This window comes from Bos grunniens, chromosome 2 (assembly GCF_055505025.1).
Source record: "Bos grunniens cultivar Pamir isolate PY7600 chromosome 2, Bosgru_T2T1.0, whole genome shotgun sequence".
NCBI lineage: Eukaryota > Metazoa > Chordata > Mammalia > Artiodactyla > Bovidae > Bos > Bos grunniens.
Genome location: NC_141166.1, coordinates 29,482,268 through 29,508,872, shown reverse-complemented (window position 1 = coordinate 29,508,872; position 26,605 = coordinate 29,482,268). Strand labels below are relative to the sequence as shown.

Here is a 26,605-nt window from a genome sequence, read left to right as displayed (position 1 = left end):
TTGAGTGAAAAATCCACTTTAATAATCCAGCTTCAGCTCAGCTGAGAACTTCCCCTCTCACGTGTGAGAGAAGTTTCTCCAGAGGTCTCAGTCTACCAGGAGGCTACGGCTCAGAGAAGGGAACAGCTCAAAGAAGCCCTAAAAGAGAAGGCAACATGGGATTTGCGGTTAGTGGAGACCAGATGGGGGGTGCCCCACTGCTCACTGTCTACCAACACAGCCCAGCAAGAGAGGAAGGCGTAGTTGCTTCGCCCACAGTTGACTGCTGTCAGTCTTCTCATCCCCAATCTCCTCTCCAACTTTTCATTATCCTCTGGGGGCTGATGAGGGCCCCTGAGCTTTGAGAAGAAGGGGGACCCTACTTTCCCTACACGGTAGCACTAAGACAACCAGCCCCGTGCACGGGCCGCTCACTTGGTGATGGTGCCCCAGGACTGATCCAGGTACCAGATGGGGAGGGAGCCTGGCTCCCACAGTGACGGGGGAGAGGGTTCAGAGTCACCTTAAAGAGAGTGATGGTCTGGAGTACTCCTGTGGTGCAGGCTGTCTCCCGGATGGAATGCATGGCCAGCTGGGGGCTGCCTAAATCCAGCACCCGCAGACCTAACCGAGAGGCCAAGATAGGTCCGATGGTGGTGCCGCAGGGCGAGTCATTCCGGACCATGAGATCCTGCGGAGAGGAAGGGCCGTTCACGAGCAACATGTAACACCTGTTTCTTAAGGACCATGAGATCCTGCGGAGAGGGAGAGCCGTTCACGAGCAACATGTAACACCTGTTTCTTAAGGACCATGAGATCCTGCGGAGAGGGAGAGCCGTTCACGAGCAACATGTAACACCTGTTTCTTAAGGACCATGAGATCCTGCGGAGAGGGAGAGCCGTTCACGAGCAACATGTAACACCTTTTCTTAAGGACCATGAGATCCTGCGGAGAGGGAGAGCCGTTCACGAGCAACATGTAACACCTGTTTCTTAAGGACCATGAGATCCTGCGGAGAGGGAGAGCCGTTCATGAGCAACATGTAACACCTGTTTCTTAAGACCCAGGAGGAAGTCACCTTAGAACTGAGGGGCTGAAAGGAGTCTGGTACAATGTCCACTCCGACCTCCCCAAAGAGTGGATGTGACCGGTGTAAAGTCACAAGGCTGACACTAAGGCAGGCCCGAAGGACAGGATATTCTGAATCGGTCCCATTCTCTCCATCTGCACTACCACCAGCACAGTTCTAACTACCTCGTACTGCCTTTCACACAATCCATTCCCCAAGCAGCGGGCAGGGGGACTGGAAATATATATGTACCCTTTATGTCCCCTTGCTTCGTAACATGCACCCCACCCCACCCACACATAAAGAAAAGTCACTCAGTAATCTTACGGAGAGATCTGACAGAATGTGGTCCACTGGAGAAGGGAATGGCAAATCACTTCATATTCTTGCCTTGAGAACGCCATGAACAGTATGAAAAGGCAAAATGATAGGATACTGAAAGAGAAACTCCCCAGGTCAGTAGGTGCCCAATATGCTACTGGAGATCAGTGGAGAAATAACTCCAGAAACAATGAAGGGATGGAGCCAAAGCAAAAAGAATACCCAGCTGTGGATGTGACTGGTGATAGAAGCAAGGTCCGATGCTATAAAGAGCAATATTGCATAGGAACCTGGAATGTAAGGCAAATTGGAAGTGGTCAAACAGGAGATGGCAAGAGTGAATGTCGACATTCTAGGAATCAGTGAACTGAAATGGACTGGAATGGGTGAATTTAACTCAGATGACCATTATATCTACTACTGCAGGCAGGAATCCCTCAGAAGAAATGGAGTGGCCATCACGGTCAACAAAAGAATCCGAAATGCAGTACTTGGATGCAATCTCAAAAACGACAAAATGATCTCTGTTCGTTTCCAAGGCAAACCATTCAATATCACAGTAATCCAAGTCTATGCCCCAACCAGTAACGCTGAAGAAGCTGAAGTTGAATGGTTCTATGAAGACCTAGAAGACCTTTTAGAACTAACACCCAAAAAAGATGTCCTTTTCATTATAGGGGACTGGAATGCAAGAAACACCTGGAGTAACAGGCAAATTTGGCCTTGGAATACGGAATGAAGCAGGGCAAAGACTGATAGAGTTTTGCCAAGAAAATGCACTGGTCATAACAAACACCCTCTTCCAACAACACAAGAGAAGACTCTATACATGGACATCACCAGATGGTCAACACCGAAATCAGATTGATTATATGCTTTGCAGCCAAAGATGGAGAAGCTCTATACAGTCAGCAAAAACAAGACCAGGAGCTGACTGTGGCTCAGACCATGAACTCCTTATTGCCAAATTCAGACTGAAATTGAAGAAAGTAGGGAAAACCACTAGACCATTCAGGTATGACCTAAATCAAATCCCTTATGATTATGCAGTGGAAGCGAGAAATAGATTTAAGGGCCTAGATTTGATAGATAGAGTGCCTGATGAACTATGGAATGAGGTTCGTGACACTGTACAGGAGACAGGGATCAAGACCACCCCCTTGGAAAAGAAATGCAAAAAAGCAAAATGGCTGTCTGGGGAGGCCTTACAAATAGCTGTGAAAAGAAGAGAAGCGAAAAGCAAAGGAGAAAAGGAAAGATATAAACATCTGAATGCAGAGTTCCAAAGAATAGCAAGAAGAGATAAGAAAGCCTTCTTCAGCGATCAATGCAAAGAAATAGAGGAAAACAACAGAATGGGAAAGACTAGGGATCTCTTCAAGAAAATCAGAGATACCAAAGGAACATTTCATGCAAAGATGAGCTTGATAAAGGACAGAAATAGTATGGGCCTAACAGAAGCAGAAGATATTAAGAAGAGGTGGCAAGAATACAGAGAAGAACTGTACAAAAAAGATCTTCACGACCCAGATAATCATGATGGTGTGATCACTGACCTAGAGCCAGACATCCTGGAACGTGAAGTCAAGTGGGCCTTAGAAAGCCCACTACGAACAAATCTAGTGGAGGTGATAGAATTCCAGTTGAGCTATTCCAAATCCTGAAAGATGATGCTGTGAAAGTGCTGCACTCAATATGCCAGCACATTTGGAAAACTCAGCAGTGGCCACAGGACTGAAAAAGGTCAGTTTTCATTCCAATCCCAAAGAAAGGCAATGCCAAAGAATGCTCAAACGACCGCACAATTGCACTCATCTCACACACTAGTAAAGTAATGCTCAAAATTCTCCAAGCCAGGCTTCAGCAATATGTGAACCGTGAACTTCCTGATGTTCAAGCTGGTTTTAGAAAAGGCAGAGGAACCACAGATCAAATTGCCAACATCCGCTGGATCATGGAAAAAGCAAGAGAGTTCCAGAAAAGCATCTATTTCTGCTTTATTGACTATGCCAAAGCCTTTGACTGTGTGGATCACAATAAACTGCGGAAAATTCTGAAAGAGATGGGAATACCAGACCACCTGATCTGCCTCCTGAGAAATTTGTATGCAGGTCAGGAAGCAACAGTTAGAACTGGACATGGAACAACAGACTGGTTCCAAATAGGAAAAGGAGTTCGTTAAGGCTGTATATTGTCACCCTGTTTATTTAACTTATATGCAGAGTACATCATGAGAAACGCTGGACTGGAAGAAACACAAGCTGGAATCAAGATTGCAGGGAGAAATATCAATAACCTCAGATATGCAGATGACACCACCCTTATGGCAGAAAGTGAAGAGGAACTAAAAAGCCTCTTGATGAAAGTGAAAGTGGAGAGTGAAAAAGTTGGCTTAAAGCTCAACATTTAGAAAACGAAGATCATGGCATCCGGTCCCATCACTTCATGGGAAATAGATGGGGAAACAGTGGAAACAGTGTCAGACTTTATTTTGTCTCCAAAATCACTGCAGATGGTGACTGCAGCCATGAAATTAAAAGATACTTACTCCTTGGAAGGAAAGTTATAACCAACCTAGATAGCATATTCAAAAGCAGAGACATTACTTTGCCAACAAAGGTCCATCTAGTCAAGGCTATGGTTTTTCCTGTGTTCATGTGTGGATGTGAGACTTGGACTGTGAAGAAGGCTGAGCGCTGAAGAATTGATGCTTTTGAACTGCGGTGTTGGAGAAGACTCTTGAGAGTCCCTTGGCCTGCAAGGAGATCCAACCAGTTCATTCTGAAGGAGATCAGCCCTGGGATTTCTTTGGAAGGAATGATGCTAAAGCTGAAACTCCAGTACTTTGGCCACCTCATGCAAAGAGTTGACTCATTGGAAAAGACTGTGATGCTGGGAGGGATTGGGGGCAGGAGGAGAAGGGGAGGACAGAGGATGAGATGGCTGGATGGCATCACTGACTCGATGGACGTGAGTCTGAGTGAACTCCGGGAGTTGGTGATGGACTGGGAGGCCTGGCGTGCTGCGATTCATGGGGTTGCAAAGAGTCGGACAGGACTGAGCGACTGATCTGATCTGATCTGATCTGAATCTTAGTGGTTTTAAAAATATAGCTATGGGAAGTTTTAAACTACTTGATTTGTATTCTGGTAAACAAAAGTAAATATGTGATGGTAAACATACCATCATAATAACGATGGTAGACATCAAGATTTTCCACATAAAAGAAAATTACAAAACCAAGTAGTAACTGTTCTTTTTTTAAAAATGAGAATCGCAGTATTAACTCACGATTTTTAAAATATGTACATTTTTCCTATGTCCTTAGAAATGACCCCAAAGCATTCCTCCCCCCGCCCCCACAATAACAAAGAACACTCATGATGCCAGACAAGCCTCTGACATCAATATCCATCAAAGGCCACCAAGTCTGGGGAGAGAAATGAGCAAGATGAGCCTGAAATTTCCTCTTGGGCCAAAAAGCAAGACAACTCCCCAGAGTCATGACAGAGAACACAGGAGTTATGTGGAAAGGACTCCCGCTGGTCAAAGTCAGGACAATTTGAGCGTGAAATGACATGACTATGTGGACCAGATCCACCTGAACCAGCGGAAATCTATGATTCTCAATTTACAAGACCATCAAAAAGGGAGGCAGCCATTAAAACACTTCACCTTGAAAACTGGTTATTAAAGGGAACAGTAAGTATTTGTCCTAACTTTCCAGGAGCAACCATCCTTCACAATAATCAAATGGCCCTACTGGATGGGAGAAAGTTCTACTTCACAGAAGAATGATAGCTAATAAATGCAAAAGGAATAAAAAAAATGGACGGGGGCATTTCTTCAGTAAACACTGATGAAATTATGGACTTAGGCAAGGATTATCAATTAGTGTTAAAACTCAGCACTTGTCTGATTGATGGGAAGCTCATCACTTGTACAGGTTACTGTCCGGTCAAAGGAGAAATACCTCCACGCAGCGGAGGGACTGAGGGCAACCCTCCCAGTGTGGTGATCAACCTTATTATCACTACGGGTGAGTCACCCAGATAGTGTGTGGGTGAGACAACGTGGAGGACACACCTCTCACGATGTCTTCTGGCCAAAAAGGTTTAACCTGAATCCATCAAGCCTTTAGATATGAATTCTAGATTGCAGGAAATACACGGGCTAGAGGCTTAAACTCAATGACACCATGAGGAAGCAACCAGGAAAATACAAAAAGGAAGGAGACATCACATGGGATGATGAGCCTGGTTTCTTCAATAAGTCAATGTTATTTAAAAAAAGAAGAAGAACAACAAAAGTAGGTGGGGTAGCTATGCTAGATAAACAGCCAGATATAACACACGATCCTGGACTGGAAACCAAAGTGGGACAGACTGTAAAGAATGCTTTGGGGATAACTGAAAATGATCTGTGTATGAAATAAGACAAATTTATGGAAACTAAAATTTTCTGAAGTAGAAAGATGGAGAACACTGAGTACAAAGAGGAAACAGAAGATATATCCAAGATGATTTCATTTTTTTTTTAACAAAACGTGTGTTAAGTATATACATAGAAAAAAATCTGGAAGAGTACGTACAAATCTCTTGGGATTAAGTTTTATTTTCTCATTTCCATTTATATTTTCTAAAGTACATATGCCCTGCTTCTGCTGTAAGCTGTTGAAGAGAAATCCCCCAATGTCCTCCTACTGCCTTAGCAAAAGATCCAAACACCCTTCCTGCCTAGGAGGCCCAGCAAGACTGGCTCCTCCCCCTCATGCTCTCAGCTCTGGCTGCTCCTAATGGACCAAGATCACTCCTGCCCACTGGGGGCTTTTGCCTTGGGGCTTCCCTGGTGGCTCAGACAGTAAAGAATTTGCCTGCAATGCAGGAGACTCGGGTTCAATCCCTGGGTCAGAAAGATCCCCTGGAGAAGGAAATGGCAAGCCACTCCAGTATTCTTGCCTAGAGAATTCCATGGACAGCGGAGCCTGGCGGGCTGTAGTCCATGGGGTCACAAAGACTCAGACACGACTAAGTGACTAATTCTCATCCTCAGGCAGGGATGCTATTTACTCATAGCAGCCTCATTCTCAATGCTTAGGTCTCAGCTCAAATGTCACCTCCTCAGAGAGGCCTTACTGAGAATGGAACAACTCAGTTCTACAGTGTGAGGTGGGGGAAGCTATATGGGCAGAGCGAGCCCTAGGCTGGAGTTCAGCATGTCTAGTCCTAACTTATCAGGACCTCCCTGCTATGTCTATCACCGGACCACCTGGGCTCCAGCCCTTGAAACATTTATTATCCTAACATAGATCTTAATCATTGCATATTTTTCCCTCCCTCCCTCTCTCTCTGACTAGATGGGCCGTTGCCAAAGCAAGAGTGACAATGAGTTCCAGGTTTCCTGGCCCTGAACTTCTCTTATGGAAGCCCCCAGGGCGTGTAAGAGAGACACAGGGGAGCTGGAGGTGCTGGGTGGGAAAGCGGTAGGACTAACTCTCCATGTGCCACGAGGACACTGCACCTTTAACCCCATTTTCCAGGAGTGGAAACAAAATCAAGGGAAATCAGGAGACGAGTCCAGGGTCACAGGACTAGCATCCCGTCAGAACCAGAACTGTTCCTGGCTCTGGGAACAGTTCCTGGCTCTGGTGGGGGTATATCCAACCCCACTGCTCCTCACTCAACTAGGACCCTCCTCCACTAAAGACTGTCTACCAGGCCCTCCTTACTGGGGGACCATCTGCCTGTGCCCCCCACCCCACCTTCCCAGGCAGGGTCCATCCTCACCTGCAGGGGCACCCCGACACTGCTGGCCACCTCTCGGATCAGGGCCTCTGAAACCGCATTTGAGGCATAGCGTTGCTTGCTGTTCACCTTGATCACAGGGCCCTGGGGAGAGGGAAACCAGGAGTTGAGAGGGAGGCAGAGATGCCTGATAGGTCCAGAGGAACAGGACGGGGCCTGGAAACAGTCAGGCCTCCAGACACCAGAGGAGAAGCAGGAGCGCCTCACCTTGTGGAATAAGGGCCTGTGGTTCTCCTCATGCTTGTCCCTGTAAGAGACCGAGAAGGGCCAGGGATGGCCAACAACAGCTGTCAACACGCACCACTCGCTCACGGCAGACATTGCTAATACGGCATTCTTTCCCACCCAGCCTGCAGGACCTCAGAGTCAAGCTAAACACAGGGCTCCAGGCAGCCTCTTGCAACGGGGGGCGGGGGTGGGGGGCGGGCGGGGGGGCGTGTGCAGAAGTAAGTCTGTAGACAGAGCCTCTTTGGATGGGTTAGGCATGACGTGACTTTGACCAAGTCAGGCTACAGAGCAGTCAAAAGGAAATCCCCACGGAACCTCCTGGCAGAATGAGGAGGAAGGGGAAGGGGAGAGGCGGAGCCCCAAGCCCAGGGCTGAGCCTGAAGGCAGGCCGCGCTCCAGTCTCCAGCTATGTGAGGCCTGTATGCCCAGTGCAGGAGACTCACAGGTAGTTGGGGTGCACGGCATGGGCCATGTCTGCGCTGATCATGTAGGACTTGGGGATGGCTTCCTCGAAGGCCGTCAGGTGCTGGGGCGAAGCCGAGATCCGCCGCAGCACCAGCTCCGTCAGCAGTGACTGTGCGCCCTGTGCGCTCTCTGACCCCACCTGGTGACAACAGAGGCCCGGCTCTGGGGGTCTGGTCTGGGAGTCTGGAGATGGAGGCCAGGAAGAGGGGCCCACTGCCCAAACTGGCTCAGAACCCCCACTTAATCAGTGGGTGGGAATGCGGACTGTTATCAGCCACTTCCCCAACCCTATACCACCGAAAAGCTGATGGTGAGCTGGGGCCACCGTCTAATGCTTGGCCATGTCCAGGGGAGAAAGAGAATTGTCCAGTCCACTTCCATTCCTGGCTGCCTTCCTTATCCCCTGACCATCTGGGGTTCAAGCCCAGGTGCCCCAACTCCCTGGTCAATCTTCTTTCGTGCATGTGACAGGAGCTGCTAACCCTGACGTGTGCGGTTACAGGAAGCTGTGTAGCTGTGTAGGCGTCTCAGCTGGCACCCTAACCCAAGCACCCCAACCCAGGCAGGGTGAGGACCCAGCCTGCGCCAGGCCCTGGGGCTGCTAGTGCGAAAGGGCAGAGTCCCTGTCCTCCAGGAACTCACCACGTGGCACCCAGAGACATGGGAGTTGTCGTCACACTAGGAGCAGGTACAAGCTGAGCCAGAGGGCACACCGAGAGCTGAGCAAGCACAGGCAGTGTCTGGCTCATCCCTGGAGCCTCCAGAAGAGCCCTGGCCCGTGGCAGCTGCTGGACACCACTGGCTGCACAAGACTCCCCGGAGGAGACCCTCCCCAGAGCTCCCCAAGCACCTCTTCATTGTCGTAGAGGGCGATCATGCGCACGTGGGGATCCGCGGCCAGGGAGGCAGGGGCTGAGCAGGAATCGATCAAGGCCTGTTGGGAGAGCAGGCAAAAGCATTGTCCTCCCCACTCCTCCTTCCATAACTCAGCCCACCAACACCTGGGAGGCTCACTTGCTCGCCTCCCACCATCAAGGCCCGAGTGAAGCGGGCTCCAGCGGTCACCGGGCTGCATCTCTCAGGGCGCTGCCGGGTGGGAAGACATGCGGGGGGCCTTTTCGACGAGATGGGGGAAAAGCTCCCTCTCCTCCCTCACATGCCTTCCCACACAAAAGGCAGGAGGGTGTGTAAGATGGAGAGGAAGGGCTGAGAACCCTAGCAAGTCAAAAGGACCAGACAGGTCATGTAAACTAGTTGGTCTCGGCAAGGACACTAAGGGCCAAAGAGGTGACTGTGACTCCGTTGAGGTGATGTGACTGGCTGGCTGGCGGTGCAAGTGGCTATGAATCCCAGGTCTGGCTCTGGTCTCAGTTACAGCCAAAAGCCTGTCTCTGAGAACAGGACGGGGTGCAAAGGGGAGAATGGAAAGGACAGAGGGAAGAGCACGGGTGATAGGTGAGGAGGAGGAGGAAGTGACCAGGGTAGAAAGAAGGTGGGGAATATCAATGCAGCCACCCAATGAGATGCCAAGGCTCAAAGGCGGCTGGGTGGGCTTAAGCCAGGGCTTGGGGGGGAAGGTTAAAGGGAGGGGAAGATACTGCTATACAGGATGCTAGGGTCTTTCCTTTAAAGCAGAGCTTAACTTGGAAGCAGGACAAGTATCTGTGAGGCCCTGAACAACCCTCCTGTGGACCTCATCCCTCCAGCCCAGCCAGTGCAAAGATGGGGCCCAGAGGAGCGACACTGAGGCTGCGGCATTTAGGCCTCTCCCCATGGTCCACCCGCATCAGGGGTCTTATGACCCATAGGACTCAAGGCGGTCCTCCCGCGCAGTGCTCCTGGGAGTGCCCCGCTCCTCACCTGCAGGGCACAGAAGCAGCTGTGCAGGTTGTCCAGCCGAGGGGCAAAGATGAACTCCTCATAGGCACCACCCAGGACCTAGAAAGACAGGATGGTCATCCTGATCTTCATCCCCTCCCCAGGACTCAGCCTCTTCTCCCTGCTCCCTAAGAGCTGCGTTTGAATACATCTCCTTGGTTCCTTGCCCAACCTCTCCCAGCCTCTGGCCTAGAGCACTCAGCCCTCTTTGCTGAGCTGAGAGGAGGATGGAGAAGGGCCAGGCTGGAGCTGAGGGACAGGAGGGTGCAGGCCTGCGGTTCCTGACCAGTTCCTACGGGACAGGACAAGGGAGAGACCAAACAAGAAAAGGAGAACGCCAAGGAACTAAACAGAGGAGACTAGGCAAGAAATAGAAGCTGAGCACATGTCAAACATGGGCGAGCATCCAAAGACATGGCCATCTCCTACGGTCAGCAACTGGGAGAGATACAAGGACAGGCTCCAGGAAGCGGGGGCGGTGCCCGTCCAGGCCTCCCGTCCTCAGAGGTTTGGAGCCAGCACAGGTCAAAGTGGACAGGGACCCCAGTAGCAGAAACTCCTCTGGAAGTTGTGGAAAGCTTATGCCCCCACCCCAAACAGCCCGAGTAGGCAGACCTGGCGTGGGAAACCTGCTGTTTTCGAGAACCACTGCATGAAAGCAGAGCGGGGTGGTCTCTACTGGGAAAACAGTGAAGTGAAAGTGAAAGCCACTCAGTCGTGTTGACTCTTTGCAACCCCATGGACTATACAGTCCATGGAATTCTCCAAGCCAGAATACTGAAGTGGGTAGCCATTCCCTTCTCCTGGTAATCTTCCCAACCTAGGGATCAAACCCAGGTCTCCTGCATTACAGGCAGATTCTTTACCAGCTGAGCCACAGGGAAGCCCAAGAATACTGGAGTGGGTAGCTGATCCCTTCTCCAGCGCATGGACCCAGGAATCGAACTGGGGTCTCCTGCATTGCAGGCAGATTCTTTATCAACTGAGCTATGAGGGAGAACAGGGATGAGTATAATCGAAGGACTGGCAGAGGTGATGAGCGCTTCAGGAGGAGACATGCTCGCGCCGGCTGGAATCCCAGGGTCCCCACCCATGAGTTCCTCACCGCTGGCTGAGTGTCGGCGAGACACAGTTCCATCTCCAAGATGTCCTCGGGGCTCAGCCCCAGATGGGCGCAGAGAAGGGACGTGAGGACCGAGTGGTGCCGCTCATCCTGCAGGGCAGGGGGTGCTGAGAGGAGGGCTCACTCCGCACTCTCTCCCCTTCTCCGGAACCAGTCTCTTCCCCCCTGCGCCCCTCCCCACGAGCAGGTGGCTCTTACTGTAGCATTGAGGGGGCCTGGCTCAGGAGTCCCCTTCTCCAGCTCCTCCTGGATGGATGTGGCAAGAATGGGGACCCTGCGGGAAGACATGTGAGGGGGACGTGGGGGGAGTGCTGGAGGGCACAGCAGGTGGGACACCCTGCATCAGGACCCTGCGCTCAGGCATCCCCTGATGGGGAACTGCCCCAGTCCCTCAATTCCCAGCTCCCTCTCAGCAAAGCAGAGCTCTCAGGGCCCTGGACATCTGCTGGGTCCCTGGGGTAGAACTTGACCATGGCCACCATTAGGGAGTGGTCTCCGAGATCCCAGCAGGCACCCCCCACCATCACCCACGCCACACCCTCCCCAGCTCCAGGCCACCACCACCTTCACCCTGTCTCACAAGTGCATCTCCACGTTGGGCCCAAAATTCTCATTGACATTTCTCTGCAGGTGGATGGCCAGGTGCGGGATGCGAAGAATGGGCCTGTCCACGTGCACCAGCCGCTGCTCCAGCCGGCCTGAGGTAGGGCACTGTGGCCAAACAGGCAGGGTCAGCCCAGGCTGGGGGGCCCTGCGTCTGCAGCTGGTTAAATCCCCTACTTCGCCCAGACTAACCAAGGTGGTCCTCTGACCCAGGCTGCCCCTTCCCCCTTTCCCTGGGGGGCTCTCTGCAGGTTCCCTGAAGGGAGGTGACAGTCATTCTTCAGGCAGCTGAAGCTCAGGGCCTCCCAGATCCAACCCCAGTCCCCACCTTGACAATGACACGTCCAGCCAAGGTCAGGTCACGGTCAAACCAGGTGCTCCAGATCCCACCACCATAGGTCTCCACACCAACCTGCTGGAAGCCCACCTGGCTGCGGCGAGAGCGCCGTTTCACCTGAGTGGGACAGCCGGGAACAAGAATTCAGAAAAGGCCAGGCGGCATGATTTGGCGCCGAGAGGACGGGTAGTGTGACACAGAAGGGCCCCAAGAGTGGAGGAAGGAGCTGACAAGTCTTCTCTGCACACCCCCTGATGCCTCCCTTCTCCCGGGCAGCCCCTCTTCCTTACCCGGAGGCAGGGACTGTCCGTGTGGGCCCCAATGAGGCTGAAACCATTGCCGGGAACGTACTGGCCCCCCACAGCAAATGCGATGATGGTGGAGGAGTTCCTGGTCAGGAAGTACTGGGGTGGGGGTTTCGAGCTGGATTAGCCAGAGCACAGGACTTAGAGCCCCAGCCCAGGTTCCTACCTCTCCGCCCCCACCCCATCCCCAGTACCTTGCTCTCCGGCTTGATATCCCAGCTCTCGGTCTCCTTGAGTTCATGGAAGCCGGCCTGGAGGAGGCGACTGCGGCACTCGGCCACCGCTGTAGGGAAAGAACCCTCTCACGGTTGATCGAAGCCGGGAGGAGGCACACCGGCTCCCTACCCGCCCCCTGCCCTGGTCACTCACCGTGGAAAGGAGAGGGGCTCCGGTTGACGAACTTGAGCAGTTCCCGGGCCGCGGCCTGCACCGCCTCTTTGCGGGCCCTGCCGCTCATGGCCACCTAGGGGACGGGGGTCGGGGGGGCGCTCATACGCTTACGAGGTCTAGGACCCCTGACCCATCTCGGCTTCGGGAACCTCTCCAGCCAATCCCCACCGAGTGAGGGCTCGCAGGCTCAGACCTCGGCTTCCGCCCCTGTCCCCACACCAAGAGACGCAGAAGGCCGGGCTCCAACCCACCGGAAAGTATCACAACCCTCCCGCTGCGCTCTGGGCCCAGCCGGTCCCAGACGGCCCGCCCCCTAATCCGAGTTTCAGTCCGGCCCCACCAAGTCCATCCCCACGTGACCGACTAGCTGGAAATCCCGGTCAGTTCCCAAACTCTGAGCTCGCAATCAGAGGCCCCTAACTCTGAGCCGGCCCGTACACCACATGCGTGACCCCACCCCAGAACCAAAGCCCTGTCCCCTAGGGAACACCCCACCTGGGTCTCACCCCTGAACAACCCGGGAAGGTAAAGTCACTTGGTATCAGACTTTCGGTTTCGTTTAGGGTCGAGGGGAGCCCCCCACATCAGCAAGCACGCTGCTGAGCTTGGACCCGGGCGGGCACCTGGGCGGGTCTAGGATCGAAGTTCGTCGGGGACGAACAGAGACCACCTACCTGCATGGCCTTACGTGTTAGCCTGCGTCCGAGTGCCCGGCCCCTGCGCACAGCCCGCCCCTACTCCCGCCGCTATAGCCCCGCCCCGGCCCTGAGGCTCGCCCCGCCCCGCCCTCCGCCCCTTCTACGGGGGGTGGCGGACGCCCTCTGCCGACCCGGAGGTGCTAGGACAGCCTGGAACGGCCGGCCCGATTCTTTAACCCCCAACCCCCAAGTTAGGGAGTCCAGGAGAAAACGCCTCCGCCAGCTCACCTGGTCACCTGGGTGTTGTACAAAGTGCTCTCTCTCCCCACAGGCACTCTGGTGGTAATAAAAGCAACATGGTTAATGTTTATGGAGGGCTGACGATAAGTTTTAGCTTTATAATAAAGCTTAATGCGCTAGGTAGTTTAATCTTCATTGCCCTTTCAACTTTATATCTTTACCGTCCCTGGTCAGTGAACTAGATCTCGAAAGCAGCTGTGAAGGGAAAAAAAAAGGACAGAAAAAGACAAACTCCATATATTCTTGTAGGCAATTCCAATATTCCTATGTCAAGAGTGTTAAGTAGCAATTTTTAAAACCCAGGAACACATTTGGTCATAATGGCCATCACTTTAAAATCTACAGTCAATGCTGCAGAGGGTGTGGAGAAAAGGGAATCCCCTTACACTGTTGGTGGGAATGTAAATTGGTCTATCCACTAGGGAGAACAGTATGGAGGTTCCTTAGAAAACTAAAAGTAGAGCTAACATACGGTGTATGCCCAGCAATCCCACTCCTGGCCATATATCTGGAGAAAGTCATATTTCAAAAGATACATGGGACTTCCCTGGTGCTTCCGTGGTTAACCAGACTCTGCCTTCCAGTGCAGCGGATGTGGTTTTGATCCGTGGTCGGAAACTAAGATTCCACATGTTGCAGACAACTAAGCCTGCGCCACTACTCAGCAACAAAAAGATTCCACATGCCACAACTAAGACCCGGCACAGCCAAATCAGTATTTTAAAAAAAGAGAGAGAGAGAAAAGATGCATGCATCCCAATGTTCACTGCAGCCCTATTTCCAATAGCTGGGACATGGACGCTACCTAAATGTGCATCAATGGATAAAGAAGATGTGGTACATATATACAATGGAATATTACCCAGTCATAAAAAAACCCAATAATACAATGCCATTTGCAATGAGAAGGATGGACCCAGAGATTGTCATACTTAGTGAGGTAAGGCAAAGAAAGGCAAATATATGACATCACTTATATGTGGAATCTAAAAATATGCTACAAATCAACTTATTTACAAAACAGAACTATGGTCACAAATGTAGAAAACAAACTTATGGTTCCCAAGGAGGAAGGAGGGGAGGGATAAGATCAGAGATTGGGATTGACGTATAAACACTGCTGCTGCTGTTACTGCTAAGTCGAATCAGTCGTGTCCGACTCTGTTCGACCCCATAGATGGAAGCCCACCAGGCTCCTCTGTCCCTGGGATTCTCCAGGCAAGAACACTGGAGTGGGTTGCCATTTCCTCCTCCAACGCATGAAAGTGAAAAGTGAAAGTGAAGTCGCTCAGTCGTGTCCAACTCTTAGCAACCCCATGGACTGTAGCCTACCAGGCTCCTCCGTCCATGGGATTTTCCAGGCAAGAGTACTGGAGTGGGGTGCCATTGCCTTCTCCAATATAAACACTACTGTATATAAAATAGATAATAAGCACCTACTGTATAGCACAGGGAACTCTACTCAGTACTCTGTAATGATCTATATGGGAAAAGAATCTTAAAAAGGAGTGTATATATGTATATGTATAACATTCACTTTGCTGTACAGCAGAAAGTAACACAACATTGTAAACTATACTCCAATTTTTACTGGAGTATAGTTAACATTAAAAAAAAAAAAAAAAAAAACAAACCCAGGTCCTTGCCTAGCCATTGACTCTGATCAGGACTCTTGATGGTCCCTAGGTTCAACACAGGGGCCAATTACCAGGGGTGTTAAAAACATTCCAGGGATTACAGGTTGATGGAGCAATCTGCTGTTTATGTACTGGAGTAGGAATATCAATGGCAACCCACTCCAGTATTCTTGCCTGGAGAATCCCAGGGACGGGAGCCTGGTGGGCTGCCATCTATGGGGTCGCACAGAGTCAGACACAACTGATGTGACTTAGCAGTAGCAGTAGCAGGAACGTCAAGGGAGTGAGGAGTAGTTGGAAAGATCCTGCGGCCCTCAATTCAAAGGAATAGATATTGCAATGTCGTATTCAGGAATATGAGCTTCCCTGGTAGCTCAGCTGTTAAAGAATCCACCTGCAATGCAGGAGACTGTGGTTCAATTCCTGGGTTGGGAAGATTCCCCTGGAGCAGGGCATGGCAACCCACTCCAGTATTCTTGCCTGGAGAATCCCCATGGGCAGAGGAGCCTGGCGGGCTACAGTCCATGGGGTTGCAAAGAGTAGGACCCAACAGAGCGACTAAGCACATTCAGGAATATACACACTAGGTGATGGGTTAAATTCATGGCGTTCCCTCATTGTTCCCTGGAATGCCATTATGTATAAAAATTCACTGCTGAGTGGGACATGAAGAGAACATTCTTGCTCTCTGAGGAGCCAGAGGCTGGCTACTGGTGGAGGAACACATTCAAGGACAGTGACAAGAGCAAAAACAGGGATGCAAACAGGGTAAGGGAGGGAGACTTAGCTCAGAACTCTTTAATGTTCTGATCACAAAGAAGAGTACTTGTTCACAGCAATTGCAAATCAATTGTACTTGAATAAAAAATAAATAAAAACAATTCAAATAAAAAGTAAAATGTATCATGTTTTTTAAAAAATACACATTAATGTGAGCAATTCAAATATCAATAAAATGCAAAACTTAAAAAGTGAAAGTGAAAGTAAATGTTTGAAAAATTGAACATCCAGTCTTAATAAAAACAAAACCAGGGAATTCCCTAGCGGTCCAGTGGTTAGGACTCCACACTTTCACTGCCAAGAGTGCAGGTTCAAGCACAGCCGAAAAAAAAAAAAAGAACCACCAAAAAACCAAACAAAAAACAAAACCAAAATCCTCTCAAGAAACGAGAAGAGAAAGGATAAAGGCTGTTTTCCAGAAATCTAGAGCAGACATTGTGGGGAAATACAGAAGTATCCCTGTTCAAATCAGAAGCTGATGAGCTGTTATCACTGGTAATCAATGTGGATCCGAAGTCAGAGCCAGTGCCAGAAAACGATTTTATATGTAAAAGCATAATCTGTCCCTATTTGTGGGTTATATTTTTTTTACCAAGGGCTTCCCTTGTGACTCAGCTTGTAAAGAATCCGTCTGCAATACAGGAGGATCTTGCTTTGATCCCTGGGTTGGGAAGATCCCCTGGAGAAGGGAATGGCTACCCACTCCAGTGTTCTGGCCTGGAGAATTCCATGGACTGTATGGGGTTGCAAAAGTTGGACAGGACTGAGCAACTTCCACTTTCACTTTCGTAATTACCAAGACAATAAACTGACGAGCTGTTAGAACTGGAAGAAGGGGTGGCCTGATTTGAAAAATCATCGGCTTTCCTGTACAATAATCAAACAGAAAATATAATCATAAAAAGGTCCTATTTACCAGAACAAGAGAAACTGTTAAATTACTAGGAATGAGCATCTGTGTGACCCAATCTCAAATAGCCAGGGAAATGCATGTTAAAAGTGAGATAGCATTTTTGATTTGTCAGATTAGCAAAAATGAAAAAGATTGGTAATATCAAATGTAGGAGAAAGCCTGGGGTCATGTATGTCTTTCTACCCAATTCTGTGGTATAAACACTCCCTATGGCTAATTCTAGACTGCCAACATGAACTGAAAGTGGAATTGAGAAGGAATTTGGAAAAGCAAACCATTGTGTAGATTTCTACCAAACGGATGCAAATAGACACAAATAACCTCAGGAACATAGATTTGTAGTAAAATAATTAAGAAAGTGATGATTTTTGAGTATTTATAACCTCTATTTCAATATAATTTCTTTGGTTGTAAGTTTATATAATTTCATTTTTAAGGATTGCTGTGTTTAACAATAGGATCACAAAATTCCTAGAAATTTGACGGTCAGTTCTTATGAGCTGGTCCAAGCTGACTCTAACACACCACTTCGCCCATACTCTACACCTCTGTTCTGCAAGGTGTGATTGGTTGACCTGGGAATTTTTCAGAAATTCAGAATCTCAGGGCTTACCTCAGATCTACCAAATCAGAGCTGCATGTTAAGGAGATCCCTAGATGATTTGTATTCACATTAAAGTTTGAGACAAAATGTTTCAGAGTACCTTGTGGCACTAAGAAATGATGTGAGGTCAATCTTGATGTATTATGATAGGAAAAAGTACCAAATATACTGTTGAGGGAGGAAAAGAGCTATTTCCAGAATAATGTTTATAGAACAAGAGTATTTTGGTAAAACTCACACAATGAGCTAAATTTCTAGATTTTATATAAATATGTATGTAAATTCATGGCAATGTGTTTGGAAGGAGAGTGGCCATCTCTGGATAAGGAAATGGCATTGGGTGTGAAGTGAAGAGTCAAGAAGGGACCTCATCTATCCAAAAAATGTCTCTGAGAATCAGTCTTGCCTTCAGCCTCCTCAAGAAAATCTTCCCCACCAGTCCTTATCTGGTGTTTACAATGCTACCATTTATTATTTATCTTTTTGGTTGAACAACCATTTAAGTGCAAATGCCTGTGTTAACACAGCAATCTGTTACACATTTCAGTGTGAGTTGATTTGATATGTGTGTCCTTTCTGATCAGTTTATGAGAGATGGTTCCTACGTAGTAATTTGTCACATAATACATTTGGGATAGAGAAGACCAAAGCAATGCTGTAGGGAGAAGGCATTTAGAGTGAGTGTGAGTGTGTGTGTGTGTGTGTGTGTGTGTGTGTGTGTGTGTCCTGCCCTGTCTGCTAAAATGCGTACAGTGAGAAGCTAAATCAGAAGACCTTGATTTCCTGATGCTAAGACAGTCCTGGGTACCTCATAGCTGGTAGATATCTCGGTTGTTTAACTAAGTAAATAATTCACTTCTGGGTCTTGCATAACACGGCACAATTTGTTCTCTTATGTCGTTGTTGGATGGCCACTTAAGTTTCCAACACGTGTTTTCTGCTCAAGTCCTGTTTTCCGAGCAAGACTCAGCTGTGTAAGATCTACAAATCCCAGAGTGCCTGGAGGAGAGTTGCTCAGGCAAGATTATAATTTTCAACCAAGGCTGCAGGAGGGAGGTTTGAAAAAGCATTTTATTTAGTTAAAAAGAATGAGTGCCTGTACAGGTACAACTTCCAAGATATATTATTAAGTGAAAAAACAAGTGGTGCAGAATGGCAGTTATGGTGTGCTGTCATTCATGTGTATAAATATCCGACTACATATTCCTACATGTTTAAGACATGTCAGGAAGCACACAAAAAATGGTAACTGACTCTAGGAAGGAGAAAAGTGATAGGTGAGAGTTGAGGGTAGAGGGAAACTTCCTTTATCCTATGAAAAGGATTCCTATAAATCCTTCTGCAGTTTTTGAATTTTTTTCTATGTGTGTACATAGTAAAGCTTTTAAAAAGTAAATACGAAAAAGTTTTTTTAAAAAAAACTAAAACTGAAACTAAGAAGTAACAGGTGGCAAAATAATCTTTGAGTGCTTTCTGTGACTAAATGTTTGTCGTTTCTGCACCGTGATTGAGTTGGTAGCATTTGTTGGTTAGGGTTTAACCCTACAGCTTTCAGTTAAAAAAAAAAGCCCCACGTGGGGCTTCCCTGGTGATCCAGTGGCCAAGACGCTGCACTCAATGCAGAGGGCTTGGATTCGACCCCTGATCAAGGAACTAGATCTCACATGTCACAATTAAGAGTTCCCAGGTCCCAACTAAAGATCCTGCATGCCACAACAAAGACTGAAGATTCCACACGCTGCAGCTAACACCTGGCACAGGGTAATACATAAATACATATTTTTAAAAATTAAAAAATGCCCCCCCAAAGCTGTATTACCCTCTGATATGGAAATTGTCTTTTGATATTGATATTTTAAACAAAAAATAAATTGGGAATGAGACAGGAAAAGCTTCAGAAAAATGCACTCAACTCTGTTAATTCCTTACCCGCACATGAGCTAAAAACTATTGATCCTACCTCTTCCCTATTCCTCACTCCCCTCCTCTTCACTCACCTCCAACTCGGTACAACTCATCTGCTCCATCATTGTAATCACTCCCTTGCACACGCCTCCAGTCCTTGGCTCACTCTAGGTTTGCTTACTTGCCTGGCGAAAACCCTGACTGACTCAGCCAGCTCCCCATGCCTCATGTCTGTACCTGGCACATAGTAGATGAATAATGAATATTTATTAGGTGAATTAATTTTATTTTTTTTTTTCTCTGCACTATGTGGCTTGTGGGATCTTAGTTCCCTGACCAAGGATTGAACCCGGGCGCCAGGAGTGAAAGTGTGGAGTCTTAACCACTGGATATTGACAACTGTGTGCATGCTCAGTCGTGTCTGATTCTCTTCAACCCCATGGGCTGTAGCCTGCCAGGCTCCTCTGTCCATGGAATTCTCTAGGCAAGAATCCTAGTGTGGGTTGCCATGCCCTTCTCCAGGGGATCATCCTGACCCAGGGATCTAATCCAGGCCTCCTGCATTTTGGGCAGATTCTTTACTGTCTAAGCCATCAGGGACTCTATCCTTTGATACAGCAACTCAAACCTTAACATTTATCTTCAGGATTGAAATGCAGGTACACAGATTCAGATGTAAACTGCTTTTTCAGTGTAGTGTCATTCAGAATAGTGAACTGAAACAACTTAAGTGTCCAACTACAAATGACTGGCAAAAGTATTATATAGCCATGTGAGAAAATATTCCACAGTCTTCTAATTATTGTTGTTATTTAGTCGCTCAGTTGTGTCCAACACTTTTGCGACCGCATGAACTATAGCCCGCCAGGCTCCTCTGTCCATGGGATTTCCCAGGCAAAGATACTGGAGTGGGTAGCCATTCCCTTCTCCAGGGAATCTTCCTGACCCAGGGATCAAACCCTTGTCTTTTGCGTCTCCTGCAATGGCTAGTGGATTCTTTACTAACTGCGCCACCTGGAAAGCCCCTTAACCACAGGACTGTTGAGGAATAAAATTTCTGTTATTTGTGAGAAGTGCCTCTCATCCCACCACAAGGAGAAGTCCTTGGGCCACAGCTAGAGTAAGCCTGCGCACCCCAGTGAAGCACCCACAGCCCACAACTAAGACCCAGTGCAGCCAAAAAGTAATAACAAGAAATGGTCCTCATAGAATAATCCCCAGCAATAAAAAGGAACAAACTACCGCTAACCACAGCAACTTGGATGGATCTCACAGGCATTACGCTAAGCTAAGAAAATGACAAAATTATAGACTTGGAGAACAGAGGAGTGGTTGCCAAGGGCCAAGGAAGGCGGAGAAAGGGATGGGCATGACTCTCAAAGAGCACCACAGGGAATAACTTGATGGTGGTGGAATGGTTCCACACCTTGATTATGATAGTGGTTGCATGATTACACATGTGATAAAGTTTGAGAGATACCTGTTGAAATACAGGACACCCAGTGAAGTTTGAATTCCAGATAAACAAAGGATAACTTCTTAATCTAAGTGTGTCCCAAAGAGTGCATGGGATTCCCTGGTGGCTCAGACGGTAAAGAATCTGCCTGCAATTCAGGAGAGCTGGGTTCATCCCTGGGTTGGGAAGATCCCTGGAGGGGGGCATGGCAACCCACTCCAGTATTCTTGCCCGGAAAATTCCATGGACAGAGGAGCCTGGTGGGCTACAGTCCATAGGGTCACAAAGAGTTGGACACAATCAAGCAAGTAACACCTGCACTTTCACACTTACACCAAAAACAAATTTTTAACTGAGTGTCCTGTATTTGTAATATCTGGTAATCTTGGATAACATGACATAGAACTATACACACACACTTCCCCAACATCATTGGCCCGGTTGTGGTATTGTATTGTAGTCGTGTAACAGGGAACCACTGGGGGATATCTGATGAAGAGTACATGGGGCCTCTCTATTTCTGCAGATGTGTAATTGTTTCAAGATAAAAAGTTTTTTTTTTTTTTTCATGACCCTCCAAAGAAAAACAACTGTTTCTGTTGGTGATTAAAACAAAGAGATACAGGGAAGTGCTGCTTATTAACCTTGGGAGTTTTACGGGGCACTGTAAAACCAGAACTTCACACCAGTCTTGAGGTGTTTCCCTCTCAAATGTCAGTGACCTTGTTTAGTTACTGACAGTGTAACAGACTGGTTATGTGCGAGGGCTCAGGATCAAACACCCCTAGGTTCAAGTTCTGGCTCCTCTGTCGATTGGCCATTGCAGTGCTATGCTGGAGGCAGCTCACGCTCCCACCCCTTCCAACTCCACATTCAGTGACAGCAGGCTGGTGGCTTGAGACTGGCCTGGGAGAATCCACACTACGGTGAATGGCACATCCTACAAACCAGGGCTTTGTTTTCCTCCAGAAAGCAAGCTGTTAAACATTTACCATCATACCAACATCAACAGATGCTGAACCTCAATTCCCTCATCTGTAAAATGGGGGAAAGTGAAAGTTGCTCGGTCGTGTCTGACTCTTTGTGACCCCATGGACTGTACAGTCCCTGGAATTCTCCAGGCCAGAATACTGGAGTGGGTAGCCCTTCTCTTCTCCAGGGCATCTTCTCACCCAGGGATCGAACCCAGGTGTCCTCCATTGCAGCCAGATTCTTTACCAGCTGGACCACAAGGGAAGCAAAATGAGGAAAAGTAAGAGTAATAAGATAACGTTAGGAGGATTAAATGACATAATGTGTGTGAGGTGCTTATCATTAAGCCTGGTCAAATAATAAATGATCAATAAATGTTAGCTATGCTTACACCCTACTATATGGAAAGTAGGTGAACAATAAGGACCTAGTGTATAGCACAGGGAACTATATTCAATATCTTGTAATAACCTATCATGGAGAAGAATCTGAAAAGGAATATATATATATATATAACTGAATCATTTTGCTATACACCTGAAATTAACACAGAATTGTAAATTTATACTTCAATTAAAAAAAGATTAAGAAAAGCATGTTGCTTTTTAAGCATGTTGCATGCATGCTAAGTCACTTCAGTTGTGTCCGACTCTTTGTGACCCTATGGACTGTAGCCCACCAGGCTCCTCTGTCCATGGGATTCTCCAGGCAAGAACACTGGAGTGGGTTGCCATGCCCTCTGCTGGGAATCTTCCCAACCTGGGGATCGAACCCACGTCTCTTACGTCTCCTGCATTGTCAGGCAGGTTCTTTAACACTAGCACCAACTAGGCAGCCCAAGAAAAAGTTAGCTATTATTATTTCCTCAGTCTTATCTCTCATACTAAACTGTGAGCAACTTGAGAGCAGGTTTATGCCTTACTCACCTTGATATCTTTAGTGACTGGCACAGGGCCTGAAACACAGTAAGTGCTAAACAAACATTTGGGAAATTAATGAATAAATCACAAATAGTAGTGACTTGAGGTGCTATACCTCCAGAAAATGTGCATTTTACCAGAGGCCTTTAATCTTGGAGGTTTCAGGCCCTGTGGCAGGCTGCCAGGGAGTTCTGGGAAGCACTCATACCCCCAAAACTACTGTCTGCCCTTGGAGACCTGACCCTGACCTCCTAATGTCCCTCCCTGCCCCCCGCTGCCCCAGCTGATGCCCCCAGGTGGCGGGGACAGGCTCTTAGCTCCCCTTCTTCCGGGAGCCAAGATGGAGTGAGCATTGCTGGCTCTGAGCCTCTCTTACTGGAGGTCATTTAATCCTTGCAGGATTTGTCCTGTTTATTTTAGTGAACAGGGCTGTTTACTTTCAGTTCGTATTTCTAGGGGTGCTGCTCATTTTGCTTCCCTATTATTTACTCTTTGCAAGCACTTGGGTTTGAGTAAATATGTCTATAAAGTCCCAGAGACTGGCTTATTCTGTGTCTGGTATTTTAATGGCCTTTAAACAGTGTCTGCTCAGGTAAGCATTTTATAGATGAGTCGAAAAGATAGAGAATTCTGTTCTCGGTGGCCACTGATTCCTTCCAAGTGACGGCTGGCCGCCAGTAGCCTCTAAATCATGGCTTTTCATCAGTAATACAATATCAAAAGCCGATACCCATCTCTGGACAGAGAAACTAGCCAACCCTGGTCAGTCAGACATGGGACTCGGGGACTCTGGTAGGCATTTCCACCCTAGGACAGTGCTTAAGGTAAGAATTACTGAGTGTTTTTTAAAATGCAGATTCATGAGCCCTACCCTTGAAAATTCTGCTTTGAAAGATTTACACGAAGGCCCAGTGATGTGCGTTTTTAACCATGCTGCAAATAATTCTACCTTTAGACATTCTGAGAAACACTAGATTCTCCAAACCAAGAGTGTCAAGGGCAGCCCTTGAGCACAGTGCAATGCTCAGGGATGACACGGGAGAAGCCAGGGAACGAGATGGGGCTGTATGGAGTTATTTCCTTTTTTTTTTTTTGGCCATGCTATGAGGCTTTTGGGACCTTAGTTTCCCAACCAGGGATTGAACCCACACCCTCAGCAGTGAAAGCGCCGAGTCCTAACCACTGGACTGGAGTTATTTTCATCACCACTTAGCTCACCGCTATGCCCAAGTTAGCCAAGAGGACAGTGATTATGTTCTGGGAAGCCACTTGCTCAAGGTCTAGTGTGTCAGCAACTTGAGGGTCCCTGCCTGAAGTCCTGGTCATCTTTTTATCCCCCGGGCAGTGCATGGCTCACAGCTTGGCGCTCTGGACTGGCTGGGGTGCTCCCACCAAGACAGCCTTAGAACACAGGCCTGGTTACCTCAGGGTAGCCTGGGAGCCAGTTGTTGGGAATGGACGTGGCAGAGAGGCTGAGTGCCATGGTCACCTGCTGCCTCCTCTGGAGCTGAAGCTAGGTCTGTTGGAGGTCGAATGGGCACCACCAGCTCCTTCTCCTGCTTTGGCTCCTCTGCTGCGACCTGCAGGGTCCTCGGTCCATCCCACAGGGCCCATTATGACATCATCAATGCAATCTGAAATAGTAAGGGCCTCACAGCACCCGGGCTTCAGGGGGTAGCCTACTGTGGCCCAGGGTCTAAAGGATAACCCTTGGCCTGGGGGAGGCTGTCCTGTATTCCGGGGGCTCCATGGGTCCATATCCAACCCCCCTACCTGCAGAATGCGAGCTCCAGGAGGGCACAGCCCACATCCACTTTGTTCAGGCTGAATCCTTAGTATCTACTGACACATAGTAAGCACTCAAAGATTTTTCTGGGTACAAGAGTATGTGAATGAGAGGTTTGGCTGGCTCCAGCCATCCATTCATTTATTCACTCCACAAGCATGTTCTGTGGCATCTGTTGCAGGTCAGGCTCTTGTCCATCTGAATAAAACTCGTTTCCTGCCCAGAGGAGCTCCCAGCCTGCTGGGAGGATGCTGGAGACACATCCTTTGTGTAATGTTCCCTGACAAGGGCTCTGAGATCTAAGGGAGATGGGGTTGTAGGGAGGAGCACACACGGTAGCAATGACAGGCCCTGAAGACAGAAAAATGGTATGTGGTCTGGCAGGATTTCCCCTGCCTGAGTCGGCGAGCCCCATCTGCCCCAGGCCCCAGTCTGTGCTGACAACCAGGCTGCTTGTTTCTGCTAATATTGCAGCAGGGTGCATCTATAGAGGCAATCTATAATACACCATTTACAGCCATAACTAAACCACAAAAATCAATTCCCAGCGCTCACTCCCATCAACAAACATGCTTGCAGGGCCTCGTGAGTGTGGCACACAGCTTTAAGGAACCACAGGAGATACAGGGATGAAAAAGTGAGGATTCTGACCCAGGAGGCTTTGAATCTCACTGGGGAGACATGACACATGGAAATGAGATGATGAGCCATACCGAGTGAGAGAGTGTATGCCAAGAAGTGGATGAAGGTTCTAGAACTGCAACACGCTAGCTACCAGCCACCTGAGCATCTTGAAATGTGGCCAGTCCCAATTGAGAGGTGCTATAATGGCAACCCACTCCAGTACCCTTGCCTAGAAAATTCCGTGGATGGAGGAGCCTGGTGGGCTACAGTTCCTGGGGTTGCAAAGTGTCAGACACGACTGAGCGACTTCACTTTCACTTTTCACTTTCACTTTCATACGTGTAAAATACTGTATACATTGGATTATGACAAAATATATATCTCAATTTTTGACCACTGCTTACATGCTTGAAATAATGTTTTGGGTGTATGTGCGTGCTTAGTTGCGTCTGACTCTTTGTGACCCCATGGACTGCAGCCTGCCAGACTCCTCCGTCTATGGAATTTTCCAGGCAAGAATATTGGGATAGATTGCCATTCCCTTTTCTACTCCAGGGGATCTTCCTGGCCCAGGGATCCAACCGGCATCTCCTGCATTGGCAGGTAGATTCTTTACCACTATACCATCTGGGAAGCCCAATGTTTTGGATACATTGTGTTAAATATATGATCAAATTAACCTCACTGGTTTCTTTTACTATTTTAAGATGTAGCTGCTAGAACATTTGAAATGATGCATATGGCTCCCGTTACATTTCTGTAGACAGCACTGGTCTAGGAGTTGAGGGGACCCAGCGAGGGACCCTGTGCTACTAGATTTGAGAAGAATTCTGAGGAAATGCAACAATGAGGAGCAAGCAACAGGACACTGAGGACAGGTGTGGGAAGACATTTGAGCAGTTTGATCATGAAGGAGGGAGGAGGGCAGCTCGAGGAGGCAACAGAGGCCCATGAACCATGCACGCATCACTGTGCCCTCCCTTCCTTCCGTTCCTGACATCTTCCAAAAACATCGTGGTACCTCCAGCCACCCTCCGACTCAGTGACTCCAGAAGGCTCCTTCCTCTCCATCCTGGACAATGGGGAGCTGGCCTGTGAGCTGGGCTTACATGCTAAGTATTGGCTGACTCCCAGCCCTGGGGAAAAGGGCAGTGGTGGGGGAAGGTAAGGGAGCTCGGGTATCCCCACGCTGGTGGAGCTGGGAGTGTGGTCAGTGTTTGCTATGGGAAGCAGTGTGGCCTGGGAGGAGGCAGTCAGCCCTCAAATCTGGCCAGACAAAGCTTCCCCTGTGGACACATTTCATTAGAGGAAATCAGGCAGCCTGGATCTGATGTTCCTGTGTCTTCCCTCCCACTCAGCCACACAGAGAAGCCATAAACACTCAAATGCAAGGATTAACTCTGCGTGTGGTGTCTGGGACACTGTGCACAACTCTTGGTGGCTGTGTTTGTGTCTCTGTTAAGATTGATCTTTTTAACCCCCAGCACCTAGGATGTGGGGCTTGCTACACAGCCAGTGTTCAATAAATATCGATGTATGGAGGAAGGAAGGAAGAAAACAAGATGGG

The 26,605-nt window shown here is 48.5% G+C and overlaps 1 protein-coding gene across 3 annotated transcripts; it reads right to left on the bottom strand.

The window, feature by feature from the left end:
- DNPEP (aspartyl aminopeptidase) lies at positions 1-24,200 on the bottom strand. 3 transcript variants are annotated; one of them, XM_086338540.1, is made up of 16 exons: positions 24,052-24,200; positions 13,430-13,477; positions 12,483-12,576; positions 12,308-12,396; positions 12,099-12,212; positions 11,800-11,925; positions 11,449-11,579; positions 11,067-11,142; positions 10,851-10,958; positions 9,728-9,805; positions 8,718-8,801; positions 7,846-8,006; positions 7,382-7,421; positions 7,157-7,258; positions 503-670; positions 1-138 (listed from the first exon to the last, which is right to left on the bottom strand). In XM_086338540.1, exons 1-16 carry the CDS (start codon positions 24,109-24,111, stop codon positions 88-90), a joined length of 1,530 nt encoding a protein of 509 aa, XP_086194666.1. In that variant the 5' UTR covers positions 24,112-24,200; the 3' UTR covers positions 1-87. The 3 variants fall into 3 exon arrangements, 2 of the variants coding, with proteins under 2 accessions (XP_086194666.1, XP_086194654.1); XR_015141578.1 differs by lacking the exons at positions 13,430-13,477; positions 24,052-24,200 and adding an exon at positions 13,178-13,211 and having other exon boundaries at positions 503-989; XM_086338528.1 differs by lacking the exons at positions 13,430-13,477; positions 24,052-24,200 and adding an exon at positions 13,178-13,211.
- Positions 24,201-26,605: the final 2,405 nt, after the last annotated feature.